Here is an 18770-nt window from a genome sequence, read left to right on the forward strand (position 1 = left end):
TTTGACAGATTTCTGAAGCAAATCCATTCAAATCTTGGACAGTATATGCAGAGATGGGATTGGTGACAGTCCAAGTCCAGTGTTTGTTAGCAGCATTAGCCTAGCATATCCCATTGAAAGCTACAGAAGCACACCTCAGATCTTATACATGTCTTGGTTGATGGGCTGCATCTGGGCTCAGTGATCAATCAAGGTCATTTGATTTTTCACCAAACTGCTTCTTTAAGCTGGGTGACTTGTGGCAGAAACGAGGATGGCCGAATATAATTGGATCACTCTCTTTCTCTTTGTGTCTCTCTCTCGCCCTCTCTCTCTCTCTCTCGCTTCCTCTTTCTCCCCCACACGCAGATAATAAGGATGTGTCGGTAATGATGAGCGAGATGGATGTGAATGCTATCGCTGGGACGCTGAAGCTCTACTTCCGCGAGCTTCCGGAGCCTCTCTTCACCGATGAGCTGTATCCCAATTTTGCTGGAGGCATCGGTCAGTTGATTTATACACTGCAAAATACATGCAGCGATATTTCAGACACCTCACAGATCCACACGTTTTACTGGAACACTGACAGAGCAGGAAGAAACCATTAGAAATGTAGTATTATAATAAATTAGCATATTGATTGAGTGTAATATCCAGTACGTAAAGGGGACGTCCACAGATTTCTGCATAATGCAAATACATTATATTCATTTCCTCAGTTTAAATGTACAGATCTACCCGTTACGTCTTAAACAGGTCAAATCTCACACCTGCCAATCATTTTGGAGGGTACGTGGGTTGCTATACACTATATGTCCAAATGTTTGTGGACACCCCTTCAATTAAATGCATTCAGCTACTTTAAGTTGCAGTCATTGCTAACACAGATGTGCAGATGTACACACACCTACACAGCTTGTCTAGTCCCTGTAGAAGTAGAAGTACTGCCAATAGAATAGGACTCTCTGGAGCAGATAAACCGAACATGACCTTATTGGCACCATGCTGCCTAAAGCCACGATAAGGCATGGGCTAAAGGGGTGTAATAAAGCCCCCTGGCATTGAGCTGTGGAGCATTGGAAGATCTGTGTTCTCTGGAATGATGGATGGTGGTGCTCCATCTAATACTTTTGGGGTGAGGTGAGGTGGGGTGGTCATTAACTTCAGTCATTGTTGCTGAATGCAAGCAAATCCTCACAGCAATGCTTCTCCAAAATCTAGTAAAAAGCCTTTTTCGTGGACAGTAGAGACAGGTACTCCAACAAAAGCAGGATACACTCTTTTTAATACTCTTGATTTCAGAAGAAGGAACAGCGACCGAGCAGGTGTCCAAATACTTTTGTCCATATAGTGCTATATGTGGTGGGTATAGTGTGACGGACTGAGGTTTTTTGTGGCTTGTGTGTTTCTGTGCAGCTCTTTCGGACAGTGTGGCTAAAGAGAGCTGCATGCTGAACCTGCTGCTGTCTCTACCAGAGCCTAACCTGGTCACCTTCCTCTTCTTACTGGATCACCTGAAGAGGTAGGAACTCCTGTGACTCAGATCATTTCATCATCCAGCATCATTGCACCAGTTTTTCATTTTTAAGTCCCTCCAAAAAGTGGTCCAGCGTAATAAGGCGCTGTCACTATGACCCGTCATAGGGTCCTTAGTTTGAACCCTGGTCATGCTGCTAGCCACCGACAGCCCAGGCACATATAGAGCGTAATTGGCCTAGCTCCCTCCAGGTGGGTAGAGGGCACTTTCTCCCCACGTCATTCCACTGCATTGCTGGCCTGGCTCTCTCCAGGGTGGGTACACGGCGCTTTCCTCAGAGCGCGTTGGTTGCCCTGTGATGTCACACCTGCGTCAGTTCAGAAATCATTAAAAATGATAATGAAAGGCAAATAAACAGATAAATGAAGGATAGTAAATAAGAGTGTAATACAAGTGGTTGTAATATAAGCACAGAGACGGGCTCAGTTTTGCATGTGCATCTTGTTATTATGACTCACTGTCTGCTTACTCTCTCTCTCTCTCTCTTTGTGTCTCCCTCGTTCTCTCAGGGTTGCAGAGAAAGAGAGTGTGAACAAGATGTCTCTTCACAACCTGGCCACCGTGTTCGGACCAACCCTGCTTCGGCCATCGGAGAAGGACAGCAAAATCCCCACCAACCCCACACAGCCCATCACCATGGGCGACAGCTGGTCATTGGAGGTCATGTCACAGGTACTGTCAGAGCTGGACGCGACACTCAGCAGCTATTTTAGAGCAGCTTCGCGGCATCGAATGATGCAGAAACTAGGGCAGAGGGTCCTGACGACCTCCCTCTGAGTCTTATTTGAGTTCTAGATAATGTCAGGTTTGAGTTATTTAGAGTGTTCTAATCAGTAATGATTACTAATACATTAAGAAGTGTTCCGTGTTCCTAACATGAGGTTCTTCTTATCAGTAATTAAAGACTTAAATAAGCACTAAATAGGCATTTAATTCAGATTGTTGATGGTACTTTGATGGCAAAATCATCTTTACTGTGCCATTATATGTTCTAATACACAAAATGTACAGGTAGTACATTATTTATTTATTATTAGCATTGTTGCTGTTATTATTATTATTATTATTATTATTATTATTCATTCATTTATTCAATTATTATGGTAGCAGTGTATTTTAGAGTACAGTAAACACTTAGGTAGTCAGTAAGTACTAGAAATGTTATGGTATATACATAGTAAGGCAGTAGTAACTTTTCTCATAAATTGCTGGTCTGTACAGCGGTACCAGTAATAGTATTTAATTAGTATTATTAATAAGTATTATATATATATATATATATATATATATATATATATATGAATGATGATAATAATAATAATAATAGCAATAATGATAATAATAAATACATAATGTGCTACCTTTATAATAATAATTATTATGGTATACATTTTTTTTTATTAGAACATATAATGGCACAGTAAAGATGTTTTTGTAGTACCATTAACAGAGTTAAATGCCTATTTAGTGCTTATTTAAGTCTTTAATTACATAAATATATATATATATATATATATATATATATATATATATATATATATATATATATATATATAATTGATAAAAAAAAAGTATATATATATATATATATATATAATTTTTTATTTCATTTATTTATTCTAGGTAATTCGCCACTAAGTACTAGTAATTTTATGGTTATAGTTACCTATAGTATGGTTATGGTTATAATTCTGATAACAAACTACCAGGTACTTTCAGCGGTACTTAATTGTAAATATGTAGTACTTTCATAAAATACACACACTTACCAAGTGCATAGTGAACAGACACTCACCAGTACTTCACCAATACATAATTACTACATGCCTGGTATGTTTAGATATGTACTTGTGAAAATATGCAGAGGCAATTATTTATAAGCACCAAATATTAACTATTAACTTCAGAGTAAGTGCTATTGTGCACACTTCATAGTGTCTAATTTTACTATACATTTGCAGAGTGTGTGTGTGTTATTTGTAAGTACTACATATTTACCATTAACTTGTAAGTACTGAGTAAGTACAGCTGTACATACCTGGTAGTTTGTTGTCAGATTGAATGTACCATAAAATTACCACTTATAATCACCATGATCACTTGCCTGTATTAATATTAATTTTGTATTATTATTATTATTATTATTATGGTAGCACTGTATTTACCTATGAAATACTAGGTGTTTACTGTCCCATATAATACTAACATAATAATAGAATAAAATATTCAAAAATTATAATAATATTAATAATAATTTCATATTATAACAGGCAAGTGATACAATTCAGTAATAAAAGAAAATACAATTAAATACATAAACTGACACAATATCATAAATTCTATTAATCACTGCAAAAACTTTAAAATCATAACTTTAATCAATAGAAAAATAAAATATATATATGAAGGTATATGAAGAGACTAACTTGTAAATAAAATAACTAATCCGACCTATTCATTATTTACAAAGTGCAAAGCAAAGCTTTTGCCTGCAGTTCACCATGAAACAGCCAGAGGCCGCTAATTCAGAGGGAATGGGGGAAAGACAGGCTTGTTTTATCGGCAATAAAAACAACAACAATAATAATAATAATAATAATAATAATAATAATAATAAATATAATTAATATACAATTAAATATAAAATATCAAATTGTTGTTATTGTTATTGTTGTTGTTGTTATACAGCAATATTTGTCAATAAATTGATTATATTAGGCAAATATGCATAATTCAAGCTCATTTGCATATAAACCTTAAAGGCACAGTAACAAACCCAGCCTGTTTAAGTCTACAGAATAAGAGAGGTTGGAAAGTGGGCCCAAACCCCCCTCAAACACCATAAGTGGACACCATAGAAAGATAGGATATGAGCCCATTAAGCCACAAATGACCACAGAATTGACTTTGTCCCCTGTGTCCTTTTTTGTCCTTCCTCAGGTGCAAGTTTTGTTGTACTTCCTTCAGCTGGAGACCATCCCCACCCCAGACAGCAAGAGACAGAGCATCCTCTTCTCCACGGAGGTGTAGACGGGGGTCCGGCAGACGCTCCGAATCGATATCTCTTCACCCACTGCACCCTGGATTGAGGGAAGAGGGAGACCCCTGCTGGACAGTAGCAGGAATGATTGGGCTCTCTCTTGTGTTCCACTTACCGGTCACTAGAGGGCACTGCCGGCTAACCGAAGACATGGATGACAAGCGCTTACTCTCTCTCCAGTGTATCCTGACGCAGCTTAGTGTTTTCTGAACGTTAGTCATCCTCTGCTCCGCCCCCTTCGCTCTTCTGTCAGGAGACTTCTGCGTAGACTGTGGGCTTAAGGCCAGTGCTGTATCCTCGTATCCCTGATCCTTACACAAGCCTTCACTCGGGTCAGATCCGCCGGCGACTGTGGACTGCCTCTCTCTCTCTCTCTCTCTCTCTCTCTCTCTCTCTCTTTGCGAGTCTGCTTTGGTTTTTTTTGGTCCTCTTTTTCTTGTTTTGAATTTTTCCCATGGTGTGTCTGTCCGCTGCCCTTCCCTCCCTCTACAGCTATAGGTGCTACAGCACTGTCCTGTGTCTCTGCTGCTGCTGCAGCTCAATCGCGCTCAGACTCAAACACGGCATCGCAGAGTCCGTGTTGGTTTCCAGTGGTGGTCGTCGCTACTAAAAGACGGAGGAGGCTTGCTTAAAACTCAGCTCTTAGGGCTTCATCTTCATCATTCAGTTCTTATTAGGATATGTACGTTACCAAGCATATACTTTACTCAGCGTGTCGTCAGTGTTGAAGTGGTGGGCGTTCGTTCATGTAGGCTTCATCAAAGCAATACCGAACCAGCCGCTGCTGGAGGACGTGGCGAGAGCAGCAGGTGTCCTCGGTCGTTTTGCAGTAGGGGAGTAGACGGAGTTCAGGGGAGGTATGTGCAATCCTCACTGGGGGACGCTCAGCTTTTTAAAGGAACATTTTGGCCTAGAATCAAAATCACGTAATTTCACGCTCTCCATCAGATGTATCTTAACATCAGGAAATTTTTGATGTCTGACATTCGCTTCTTTAGTTTTACACTAGAGCTACGAGGCTAATGTTGCTAGCCAGCAATAGAACTTAATAGTCACCCAAATGTATCTTTTCCATAAATACACATTACTCTAAACTTTCTCTGACTGCATCCAGATCTTCAGACTTCTCAATGTGCTTCAGGGCACAGGATGGCTATTATGCTCACTGTACAAGAGGTGTTGTGCTGAAAATGACCCCCCTGCAGAAAATGACTCCCCTTAACATATATGGACAATACAGAATCTTTACGTCTTTTAGAAGTTTGGAAATCCATAATAAATTTTTAATGCATAGAAAAAACAGAAATTCTGACCATAATCTGTGTTGCATGTAAAGGGAAGTCGGATTGTGAAGGGAGTCAGAATTCGGCATGACACTGCTCATTTTTATAGCTTTATTTTATAGTGTCCTAAACCACACCAGTGCCAGTCTATGCCACCTTAATGAAGCTCTGGATGTGGATTAAGCAGGTTGAAGGAAGTGTGTGAGTGTGTATCCACAGAAAGGTCTTCCTCAAGGTGATGCAGATTTGAGACACAGTATGGCTGACAGGTGTTGTGCCAAAAATGGCTGTAGGAAGCAGAGAATCCTCTTATCCACAGTGATGTAGATGGGGATATCTTCACCCACTGCACCCTGGATTATTAGGGAAGAAGGAGCCCTCTGCTGGACAGCATCAGGAGTAATTGGGCTTGCTCTTGTGTTCCACTCACCGGTCACTAGAGGGCACTGCCGCCTAGCAAACAACAGGAGATAACAGTCACCCAAATCATTTTCATAATCACTCACATACACTCACACACTCCTGCTACAGCTGCACGCAGGTCTTCGTCACGGTGGCGTAGGACACGCTACGGCTATAAAAATTCTCACTGTTGTGCCGAAAAATAACCCCATTCAGAATACGGCTCCCCTGAAACCACCTCGGCAAGTCTGTTCCACCTTAATGTAGACCTGGGAGTTATTTTACCCCCAGAAAATTTCCCAGTACCTGTTCATATGAACCACCCTGATTACCAGTAAAGCACATTGGCTCCCCAGCTCCGATACAACAGCCAACAGACACCCCATCGACCCACCCCTGGGGGAGCAAGGCCGATTACGCTCACTAAGGCTCCGGCTGCTGATGGCAAGCAGCATTACCCGGCTTTCGAACCATAGCGGCAGTCCACTCGGACCACTCGGAGCCCCCTGGGTGTGGTTTGATTTGGGTGATTATTGGCTTCTACTGTTTTTAGCATCATTGGATTTGTAGCTGAAGCTAATTTTTAGCTTCAGACCCCAAATATGTGGAAAATTGAGTAAATTGGACTTTTATTGAAGCATTTCTTTTAAATAAAATCCTGAAGCGTTTCATATGTACTGTTCTGAGATCAGAAAATCCGAATACTGAAATATTTAGCCGTGCTTTTTGGTTGCCAGCTGTCAGGATTCGGTTGGCCCTCATGCCTCATGTGAGCAATAGCCAAACACCAGGCTTTTTTTTATATATATTTTCAGTACAGTTTGATTTCTGCCAATGTTCTTTTTTTTGTATTTAGGAAGACAAGTCTTGCATTAATATGTTTGTACATAATTGCTAAAAAAAAGTTGATCTATTTCTTTTATGATTTGCTTATTATGATTTTTTTTTTTTTTTTTTTTTTTTGGAAATTGTGTATTTCTCAGATGATTATGGTTATTTATTTTAGGACAGAGACGTTAATAAGGCTGTCTTGTGCTTTTACTTGGAGGTATTTTATTGGCTTCAGCCCTCGTAATGAAGTGTCCACTAACCCGAGACTAATATATCAGCTGGAGCGACCTTTCACCTACTGTCCGTGTTCAGTTTGATGCTCTATGATAATCTCAGTCACCTCGTCAGTGTAGCCTAGAGAACCGCGCCCCCTCCCTCGGATCCACCCAGCGACGGACGCAGCCTGCTCTCTTTAAAGCACTTGCGTTCAGGGCCGGTGTCCACACAGTGTCCAGCTTTGAGCAGTTTGCCGATTTCCCTGCTCAAACATTGCTGTTAGCACCGGGCATTTAAAGGGGAACTCCACTGATGTATTAAAACTGAGGCTTAATCAAGTAATTAATGTGCAAATTAAGGCATTCAGAGTGGGTTTGGCATAAAAGGCTTCGTTTTAGAGAAACTCACCAAATCAGGATTGTTCACAGTGGTGGCGAATGGAACCAGACGCTTGCATTTAATAAATGCATTATTCCGCCAGTTTTTTTATAAAATTGCAGCATAGTTAAATGATTAGGATGTAAATAAAGGTATTTAGTGAGCATTTGGGTTTAAAAAAGCTCATTCTACAGAAACTTACCACAGTGGTGGTCATTGGAATCAGACGTCTGAAGTAATGAATGCCTTTAAAACTGTTACCTAAAATTAAATGCATTTTTAAAATATATTTTGTAAAAGTATTTATTCACAGATTTCAGCATAAGTTAATTATTAGGATGTAAACAGTCATTCTGAGTGTTTTGGTCGGAATTGCTGCAAGAAATCTTGGTTTAATGTAAGTTTAATGCCTCAAATGTGCATAAATATATATATATATATATTATTTTTTCAATTAATTATTATTATTATTTGATATATTTCATGCATGTATTATTCCACAGATGTCTTAAAATTATAGCATAATTAATATCATATAATATTATATTATATAATATAATATAAATAATTTAAATGTAAACAAGATCAGATCTTTCAGATTTTTTTTTCAGGGTTTGCTGCTAAATGCTCCATTTTACAGAATCTTGTCAACATGGTACAGATGTTTATAACTGACTAATCAAATAGACCTACATTTTTAGACACTGACTCTGGGCTACTCTTTCTATGTAAGAGTAATTTTTTTGAAATATATGAAAGTTCATGTATCTCATGTATATTCCTATAAGCTGTTAAAAACAATGCCTGAATGTTGGCTAAATACATCATGGTGGAGGGATACATACAGGTTGTGGTTAGGCCAAATAGTTCCCCCCCAAAACAAACCCCTACCACTATTTCTCCATCGTCAGCGTTCCACATTAAACTGGTGGGTTTGGATGCTACATAACGTGGCTGTATTCATGTTGTAGTCATGGCAACCGACGCCTGGTTCCATTCACCACCACTGGAACGAAATCCGAGTTGATACGATTCTGTAAAATAAACCATTTCAAACCAAACCAACTATGATTGACTGCGAAGCACATCTCAAGCTCTGAATTCTGTAGAAATTTGAAAAGTGGGTGGAGTTTCCCTTTAACCAAAAACCTTAATCAGGTGCATTTGAACAGGATAATCACCAAACTGTGCTCCAGATACGCCCGATCTGATGATCCCTGCTTCAGAGATTCTACAGGTGGACTCGGCTGTGAAACGTCAATCACCCGCCATCTGTCTTTGGTGTCCAGCTGTTCTCTGTTGGCACAGATGTTTGCCTCTGTGCAGCAAAGCAAAGCAAAGCGGCAAGGTTTCTCCTGAGGTGTGTAGACAGACCCCGGCAGTGTGTGTATGTGTGTGTATGTGTCCTGATGTGTTTTATTTTCAGTACTATACAGCAGTGCCTCTCTGTCTTTGTGTAAGAAGTTACAGTGAAGTGTGGCAGTAACTCTATCTGTAGTAAGACAGTACTACACTTTTCTTATATGTCGTGTCTTGACCAACAGTGAGGACGGCGCTTATTATTATTTTATGTTTTTTTGTCGCCGGTTCACTTCAGGAGGGCCGTACGCCTCAATCGCATCCATCACTGTACTATGCAGCAGCCATCTTCTGCTGTGCCAACTAGCGCCCCCTATCTGTAGTCAGTATTCATGTCAATCTCCAAGCAGTTTTGATCACACAGGTGAAAATTAATGCTCTTAATGGTTTTGTTGGTTTGTTTATTCTTTTTATGTCCAATTTAGGAAGTTAATGATGCTTTAGTGACTTTATTTAACATGCAGGCATGTTTATTGATTGATTAAAATATGTTTCTGTTTTGGTTTTGTTTTGATATCAGTTCTGTTCATGTGTTTGATTTCGCCGAGAAGGTAGTGGGACGTCCTGGCTGAGACAGGGGTGACAGAATTGTACTGTAAAGTGTCTGGGTACAGTAAAGGTGCACTCACGCTGTTGTCTGAATCATCTGGTGATCTGATTCTTGCTCCTTTCATTCTCTTAAAGGGCCCATCGCAGGGAAAACCAGAAACCGGAAAACCTCATTGTCACAGTTATGTATAAAATCAAGCCCCTAGCCCTGCAGTCGGCCTTTCCTCCACACATCAGTGAAAGAACAGAAGGTTCTGAAGAGAACCTTCTGTTAATACAGCCTATGTGTAGGTATTAATATATTAATACAGCCTATGTGTAGGTGTCCCAATACTTTTGTCCATATAGTGTATGTAAACGAGTTCTGCTTTGGCTGGCTGCCCCACATTGAGCCTAGTTCAAAAAGCAGGACAGGCTGAAACGCCCCTTAGGGGGCTGAACTACTTACCGTATGTGAAGACGATGCTTTTTGTGACATCATAAAAAAGACGGTGAATTCTGAGCTTTGAACTGTTGTTGTGATGTCACAAAAACCCACGCATCATTTACATAAAGCAGTCCAGCCCCTTTTTCTGGCTTGTTGATGCAGTAAAGCGGTCAGGACTGGTCATTTTCCAGCCTCGCTTCCTTCCTTAGAATAAAACAGTTCCTGTTACTGTACCTTTAAGACCTTTAAGTAAATGAGCTCTGCGTTGATTGGCTACCCCCTTGTGATGTCAGTTTGAGTGGGCGGGGCTGAACTGCTATATGTTAATGTGATGGCGTTTTTGCAGCGTAGTCTCCATATATGGACGGTATGGGGGGGTGAACAGTGTGGTAAAAATGAGGTAAATTAGGTTTATGAGGTTTCGTATGCTATGGGCCCTTTAATAAATGTATCTTTCAGCTGTCATTATTATTTTTTATTTTTATGAAGATTGCCTGTCACATTCTTAATCCCACACTGAATACACTGACTCGTCAGTCCCACTTTATAGCAAATGCCTCTATAATAACTGTGTAATTACACATTAATAACACACAAACTAACACCGTAACTGCTGGTGATGTATTCAGTCCTCACTGTTACCAGCAGATCACAATAATACAGTTAGTTTTAGCTGTAGTTATTAACTCGAGTCATTCCACGGGATTATCTCGACAGCCGCAGCAGCGTAGTCTCCCTCCCGCATGTGGTTATACATGTGTAATAAGACGAGCATAACTGTATTGAATGACCTGCTGCTGCTGCTTTTCCTGTTATACTCGTGTAACAACAGTCAAAACTGTTGAAGTTGATGCACAGGTGTCGTTACATAAGCTGTACTTATGTACTATACGTCTGTAACAGCGACCGCATCTCCGTTAGTTACAGTGTTATTACAGCAGTATTAATGTGTAATTACACAGTTATATATATATATATATATATATATATATATAATAAAGTGGGTCCCGTCGTTTATACGGGCTGTTCATGCTCTTGTTTCTCTGGCTGCACAAACAGTGGGGGATTTGTACTGTGTGGAAATTGTAAGGTGTATAAATTAGCAGCTGTGATCCCGGAAAGGCCTCACAGCGGAGAGTCCGTGTGTCTTATGGTAGATCCTAGGCAGAGGACGTCATCATGACGTTCCCCTGTCAGAAAGCAGGACGCAAAACTTTCAGATCGGGAGGATTTCTTTATTTATTGTGCCGTTAGTTGTACATATCGCCGCTGTCGTGAAAAAAACTTCAAAATGGCAATTTTACAGGAGAAGGAAAAAACCTTCTTAACTTTCAATGGAAGTCAATGTAAAAAGATTACGTTCCAACTCGTTTTGGAGCATTTCTATTGGTCTGTGCTTCATGAAATTTGGACACAATGTAAAGAACAACTGCCAGATTGTAATTAGGTCAAAAAGTGAAAAACGGCAGAAATTGAGATATGAGCTATGGCGATATAGAATCTAGAATAGACTCCAATTAAGAGGAAGGATAATAAATAATTTGTTTAAGAAAGGACTGGCTGCCCTTTTCTGGGATTCTGGGGGAGGGGGACGAGCTCTGAAGAGGTATCTTCACCTGGATCATCTCTTTATATGCTCTTCTTTCTCATTACCTGTGGAGCACAGTAAGCTCTCCAGGGTAAATGTTGTAACGGGACACAAGGACACAATCAAAGCAGAAGGTCTCAATCAACAGCAGTACAGAGCATTTGTCCTTGGTTGGTTTCGCAACACCATCTCGTAATTCATCCCTGCACGTCCAGCAACTGTTCGTAAGGCACCTGCAGGACTTTATCCCATGGGCACGTCAGTCAGTACTCCTAAACATCTCCACGGTTTGCGTTGGGAGCTTTAACCTTGAGGGCAACTATGGAGATTTGGTTGGCTTGGGCGAATGTGTTTGGTTAACCCCTACCTGTGCGAACATCTCCTCCACTTTTGACCTTTGACCTTTCTTGCTGATGTGCTGGCGTTCTGGATTTAGAGCTGTAAAAAAAAAGGGATACTGCACTCCGAAGACTCGACGGTTTGGAAGGCATTTGCGGCCTCTGTTTGTACACAAATAATGAATAAAACCTCCTTTATCTACGTACCTGCCGCCTCCATGTTTTACTGCGTCCACGTTGCCTGGTGTTCTTCTGTTGCTGCGGTGCAGGACGGGTGTGGTGCCCTCTGCAGTTCCTCTTTATGTCCACAGGGGGTCAGAGCTGTTTCAGCCTGCCTACAGCTCACACAGGGCAATCAAAAGCTTCTCCATAAGCATAAATAAACACAAATCTGTATATATATTAAAAAAAAAGTTGAGAGGTTTACTGGTGAAATACCAGCGAACTCATTTCCATAGGCTGAAGTGCGTGTGTCTACAGACTTTAGATTAGGTTATCTGGAAGAGGGCTGCGGTGAAAAAGGTCTTGTAGGCATTTTAATGTGGCTGTTATTGTCATTTATAACGTGTGCAGTACAATCAAATTCTCGCCAGGCTCAAAGGCCCAACAGTGGCCGCTTGGCTTAGCTTAGCTTAGCTAGTTGCAGAACTAGCTAAGTATCTAACTCTTTAGATACTGTACAAGCATCACCGGCCATCCTGGAAAAGTATAAGTGAAGCACTGACGCTAGCATTAGCATAAACAGCCCGTTGTGATGATCTGTGGTGTGTACAGTACGTTCGTCGTCTCCGAATCGCAGACTGAAAACACCGCAGTGGCAGTGCTGGGCAAGGCCGGAACGATAGCAAGGATAACGCTGCAACAGCATTCACGTTTGCTAGCTAGCTTCACGATACTAATTCATTCCTCAGGTAGAAGTGAGTGGAGATACGAGGGTTTAAAAGACTTCTATAGAAGCTGAAGTATCAACTGAAGCTTTTTACTCCAGTAAAAGTGTAAAAGTACTGGTTTCAGAACCACTTCAAGTAGAAAAGTAAAAGTAATGGAGGGAAAACAAAGGCCGAAAGCTTAGGCCTCACCACAGGGGTCTATAGTGCACTACACCCCCCCCCTCCCCTCCCCAAAACCCCATTTCTCTAAAAGTCATAATGAGGAGAATGATCTATTAAAATGTTGATGTTAAAAATGTTGGGCTGCACTAGGCTCCTGTTTCAGCTGCAGATCTGCCCATTGAAAATGAAGCATTTCAGTAATATCAGCTCTATTAAAGGAGCGTCTCTGTGCTCTACTGAGCATCAACATGAGCTTCATGGAGGAAAATATGAGGAGTCGTTGTCTAGAAGTTTTGTAAAGCTGCAGAAAGTCAGACTTCAGAGGCGTGTGATCAATAAGCTTTATTGGAGTGTAAATGTGGGGCTCAGTCGGGACGTTTCACTGCAGCTCTCTTGAGTCTCTGCCACGGACACAGTCTTCATACTAGACTACAGACGTCTGCTGTGAGCTCGCTGGAGAGGGACGGGACGTGTGCAGGTGTGATGATCTCTTATAAACCAATAGGGAGTCAGAATGGAGTCTGTTTATACTTCTCATCCAATCAGGATCAGACTCACACTTTCCAGATGGAGAGATTTATCTGGAGAGGGTTTTTATTGATGACGAGCCGGAATGAAAACTAAGGGAGATGAAATAGGAGGAACGAGGCTGTTTTTAAAATGTAAGGAGGAGAAAGTTCAGATAATTGGGAGAAAAATCAATAATGACTCCAGTAAAGTTTAGAGAACCAACATTTCTACTTAAGTAAGATAACGAAGTATTTGTACTTCGCTACTTCACACCTCTGCTCACGATGGTAACAATGCTAGTGCTGCAGTAGTAACGCTAAGACCACGGTAGTGATGTTAATACCATAATAGCAATGCTAATGCTGCAGAAGCGATGCTAACGCCATAGTAGCGATGCTGGGCGAGGCCAGTGGCCGGCATGGTAGCAATGCTATTGGCGGTCAGCGATGCTAACACCGTAGTAGTGATGCTAATGCACTGACCGCAATGCAGGGCAATGCTAACACTACAATAGCACCAATCATTGAGCTCCCCCAGCCAAGAAGATCTCATGAGCTTGTTTGTTTATGTACGATTTACACCATCATGAGTGGACCAATAGAAATTCTCCAAAATGTGCCATAACATTAAAACCACCTATCTAATATTGTGCCACTAAAACATCACCACACCTCTCTGAAGGCGTCCTGTGGTTTATGACACCAAGGCGTTAGCAGCAGATCCTGTACGTTGTGCGATGGGACCCTGTGGCAGGGTCACGGGGGGCCCACCTTCACTGGCTCTCTGTCTTTCTTGGAGCACTTTTTGTAGGTACCAGCCTCTGCTTACTGAGAACACCCCACAAGACCTGCCTGGTGTTTTGGAGATGTTCTGACCCAGCTATCTAGAACATCACAGTCTGGTTCTTGTCACAGTGGCTCAGATTCTTACGCTTGTTCATTTTTCCTAATTCAACACCTTCATCACCTTCAAGAGCCTAATATGTAGATCCACCCCTTGAGAGATTCCACTGGAACAGATCATCAAGGCTATTCACGTTACCTATGTGGTTTTAATGTTCTGGCTGGTTGGTGTATATGTGAGTGGTCTAAAATAAGGCCCGTTTAGGAAGTGCTGAAGCTACATGTACGGGATCTTTTTTTGGTGAGTGGCACTTTTTGAGATTGCCGCAGTGCCGTGCATTAGATAAGGCTCTGGGGCCTCCTCTTCTCTGAGGCTTGGACAGGACGGAGGGCAGGCAGGCAGGCAGGCAGGCGGATGGATGGATGGATGGATGGATGGAAGGAAGGGTGAAGTGTGAACTGTGAGTGCCAATCTGTGGTGCTAGTGTCGAGGGTGTGTGTGTGTGTGTGTGTGTGTGTGTGGAGCGAGGCGGATGTGTCCCGAGTGTCGTGTTGCTCTCTGATTACTCCAGCTCATGGTTCTATCTCTGCGTCCCGGCTGGAGCTCCTCCCTCAGCCAAGGCCTTCGTGTTCTGACCGTTAGAGCCTGGCAAAGTCCAGATAAGCCTATCACTGCCCCATCAGCCAGACCAGCCTGTTCCCAGAGGCCTGGCCGCTCCAGATTTCACTTCTTCCCTCTTCTGGTTCGCTCCGGGTTTTGTTGGAGGACTTTGCGACTCTTCCTCTCACGCCATCCATGCAGTTCCGTTTCCTGTCTGCTCCGGCTGTTGTCAGGCTTTAAGAAGCGCATGGGTTACCAGAAGTGTTCAGCAGGAGCCTTCGAAGCTTTCAGTCATATCAGCACACCCAGACACAACACAACACAACACACACAACACACACACACACACAACTGTGGGCTGTCTTAATATCTGTCAATCACGTAAAATATCAACCCTGGAGCACCCTGTTGACCACAAGCCTGCACATTTCCTGTGTCCAGAAAAAGACATTAACTGCAAGTGAGCCCTTACTGAGCTTTCACTGTTTGTTTGGCTGGGACAAGCTTTTTAGTAGCCTACACTGAAATAATTATAATATTTATATATATATATTTATAATATTATTTTTTGGAATTGTAATACATCATAGAATATCATAGAATATCATATATAATTATAATATATAATAATATAATTATAATTATTTACAAATCAATGCATTATTATTAATACTATTACTATTATTAATAATAATAATAATAATAATAATAATGTTTAAAAGTCTAAATCTGCACAAAATGTCTTTGAAACGTCACCAAGATCTAAACAAGGTCATTCAGTGTGGTTTGGAGTCACAATGTTGGAAACAGATGTCTAAAAACTCTTATTATATAAAATATGTCCCATCATACCTCAGATATAATTTTCCAATAGTATTATAATAATATTTTTTTTCCTAAAATACATTTATAAAGCACATTCATGGTGGAAGGGCACATGCAGGACATTCATATTAGACATATTATTGGCATAATCAAAATAGTCCCTAAATAAATATATTTTTTTAATTATTGTAATTTTCCCCCCACTTTTGTTACTATCATCAGCATTACATCTAAAACTCAGAAGACACGTGTTGATTCACTGGTGGTTTGGGAGAGTAAAGTAAATAAAAAGGCTATATTTGTGTTGTAGTTATGTTGTCGAAATTTGCCACTGGAAAGAAGTTCCTCTACAATGAAGCATTTCACACCAAACCAACTTGGAATGACTGGTTTACATCTTAAAGTCCTAAATTCGAAATAATACAGGAACTTTGAACGACTGGTGGACTTCCCCTTTAAGCCCTTTAAGCTTTATTTACACTGTATATTAGAGATATTCTATATGGACAAAAGTAATGGGACACCTGCTCATTTATTGTTTCTTTTGAAATTAAGATATTTAAAAAGGTGTTATCCTGGTTTTGTTGGAGTAACTGTCTCTACTGTCCAGGGAAGAAGCTAGGCTTTCTACTACATTTTGGAGCAGAGCATTGCTGTGAGGATTTGATTGCATTCATCGACAAGAGCGTTAGTGAGGTCAGGATGCAGGATGTTGGATGATGACCACCACCCCACCTCATCATCCCCAACCCATTTTAAAAGTATTATATGGAACTCCATCATCCATCATTCCAGAGAGCACAGTTCCTCCACTGCTCCACAGCTCAATGCTGGGGGGCTTTATTACACCCCTCTAGCCCACGCCTGTTCTATTGAACTTTATGGTGAAGTATTTAAAGGCAACTGGACTGCCGCAGTGCTTCTCATTTCAGAAGTGAATGCCGGTGTCCTCTCTGTCTCTGTCTCTGTGGTGTGCACTTTGGACGAATAAATAATTGTCTCAGTGGATTTAAATAATGATTGGCGGTTATCTCAGCTACACTAAGTAATCTGTGTGTTTCTGGCTCTGCAGAGTCATGTCTCCATCTCTCCGCCCATAAAACTGGATAACAGCCACTCTGTGTGACGTCTGTAGGCTTCGGCTGTGTAGAGAAGAGCTCTGAAGAGCACGAGGCCTAAATTGCTGTCGCTTATCAACCAGCCACTAAGCTGCCACATGTGTGGCTGTATGAACAGGCAAAAATGCGTGATATGTAAATGACCCTGCTGCTCCTTTTGGCCCTTGATGCAAAACCGTTTATAGAATGAAGAAGTGGCCAAGCTGTAATTCTGACGAAAGCGTAACTCAGTGATTTGCACACAAACATTTTTACTAAATGAAACTGCTTCGGGTGTCTACCTGTAAAACGCTATATAACATTAGAATAAACCCAAATAAACATAGTCAGTGGTCAGTGAGAGTGTCTACCTGTAATTAACTCTATATAACATTAGATTAACCCAAATAAACATAAAGTCAGTGGTCAGTGGGAGTGTCTACCTGTAATTAACTCTGTATAACATTAGAATAAACCCAAATAAACATAAAGTCAGTGATCAGTGAGAGTGTTTACCTGTAATTAACTCTGTATAACATTAGAATAAACCCAAATAAACATAAAGTCAGTGATCAGTGAGAGTGTTTACCTGTAATTAACTCTGTATAACATTAGAATAAACCCAAATAAACATAAAGTCAGTGGTCAGTGAGAGTGTTTACCTGTATTAACTCTATATAACATTAGAATGAACCCAAATGAACATAAAGTCAGTGGTCAGTGAGAGTGTCTACCTGTAATTAACTCTATATAACATTAGATTAACCCAAATAAACATAAAGTCAGTGGTCAGTGGGAGTGTCTACCTGTAATTAACTCTATATAACATTAGATTAACCCAAATAAACATAAAGTCAGTGGTCAGTGGGAGTGTCTACCTGTAATTAACTCTATATAACATTAGATTAACCCAAATAAACATAAAGTCAGTGGTCAGTGAGAGTGTCTACCTGTAATTAACTCTGTATAACATTAGAATAAACCCAAATAAACATAAAGTCAGTGGTCAGTGAGAGTGTCTACCTGTAATTAACTCTGTATAACATTAGAATAAACCCAAATAAACATAAAGTCAGTGGTCAGTAAGAGTGTCTACCTGTAATTAACTCTGTATAACATTAGAATAAACCCAAATAAACATAAAGTCAGTGGTCAGTGAGCGTGTCTACCTGTAATTAACTCTATATAACATTAGAATAAACCCAAATAAACATAAAGTCAGTGGTCAGTGAGAGTGTCTACTTGTAATTAACTCTATATAACATTAGAATAAACCCAAATAAACATAAAGTCAGTGATCAGTGAGAGTGTCTACCTGTATTAACTCTATATAACATTAGAATGAACCCAAATGAACATAAACACAGACATGGTATGGATTTGTCCAGTTCCACCAGCAGCTCACCTGCTCTACTTTAATGAGGGGCTGAGGGGAACTGGGAATACTGGTCTTCCTTCAGGAGATCTGAGTATACTTTTCCACAGTAAGTCTGACGTATGTCTGTGTTTGTGTTTGTGTTTGTGTGTGTGTGTGTGTGTGTGTGTGTGTGTGTGTGTGTGTGTGTGTGTGTGTTTAAATGGCACAGTGTTCCATCATCAGGAACAGCTGTAGGGAAATCCTACAGTATGACTAACTGGCATTTCCAAGATAACATATAAATTTAAACAAATGAAGGAAACATGTTCATCAGTAGTAATAATAACTATAGCTGATAATATAATATAAAATATAAATGCTATGTAGCCCCTTAAAACCTCAGAACCGGTCTGTGGGTCCAGACCTCCATTTCTCACACAATAGCTTCATATCAGTGACAAAATCATTTGTAGTGGCGACTACTGAATAATAATTCAAAGGGACATTTCACCGGTTTTTTAAAATTCTGGCGTAATTCAGAGCTTGAGCTGTAAACACA

The 18770-nt window shown here is 40.5% G+C and overlaps 1 protein-coding gene across 1 annotated transcript in view; it reads left to right on the plus strand.

Annotated features, from left to right (window-relative positions):
• Window positions 1-12133, plus strand: part of bcr (BCR activator of RhoGEF and GTPase) — a 148750-nt gene extending 136617 nt beyond the window's left edge. The window contains exons 20-23 of the mRNA XM_072662343.1: window positions 349-483; window positions 1396-1501; window positions 2026-2188; window positions 4457-12133. Coding sequence (XP_072518444.1) covers window positions 349-483; window positions 1396-1501; window positions 2026-2188; window positions 4457-4546 — 494 coding nt within the window. The 3' untranslated portion in view covers window positions 4547-12133. The remainder of the gene's footprint in view (window positions 1-348; window positions 484-1395; window positions 1502-2025; window positions 2189-4456) is intronic.
• Window positions 12134-18770: the final 6637 nt, after the last annotated feature.

Source organism: Salminus brasiliensis, chromosome 18, assembly GCF_030463535.1.
Source record: "Salminus brasiliensis chromosome 18, fSalBra1.hap2, whole genome shotgun sequence".
Lineage (NCBI taxonomy): Eukaryota > Metazoa > Chordata > Actinopteri > Characiformes > Bryconidae > Salminus > Salminus brasiliensis.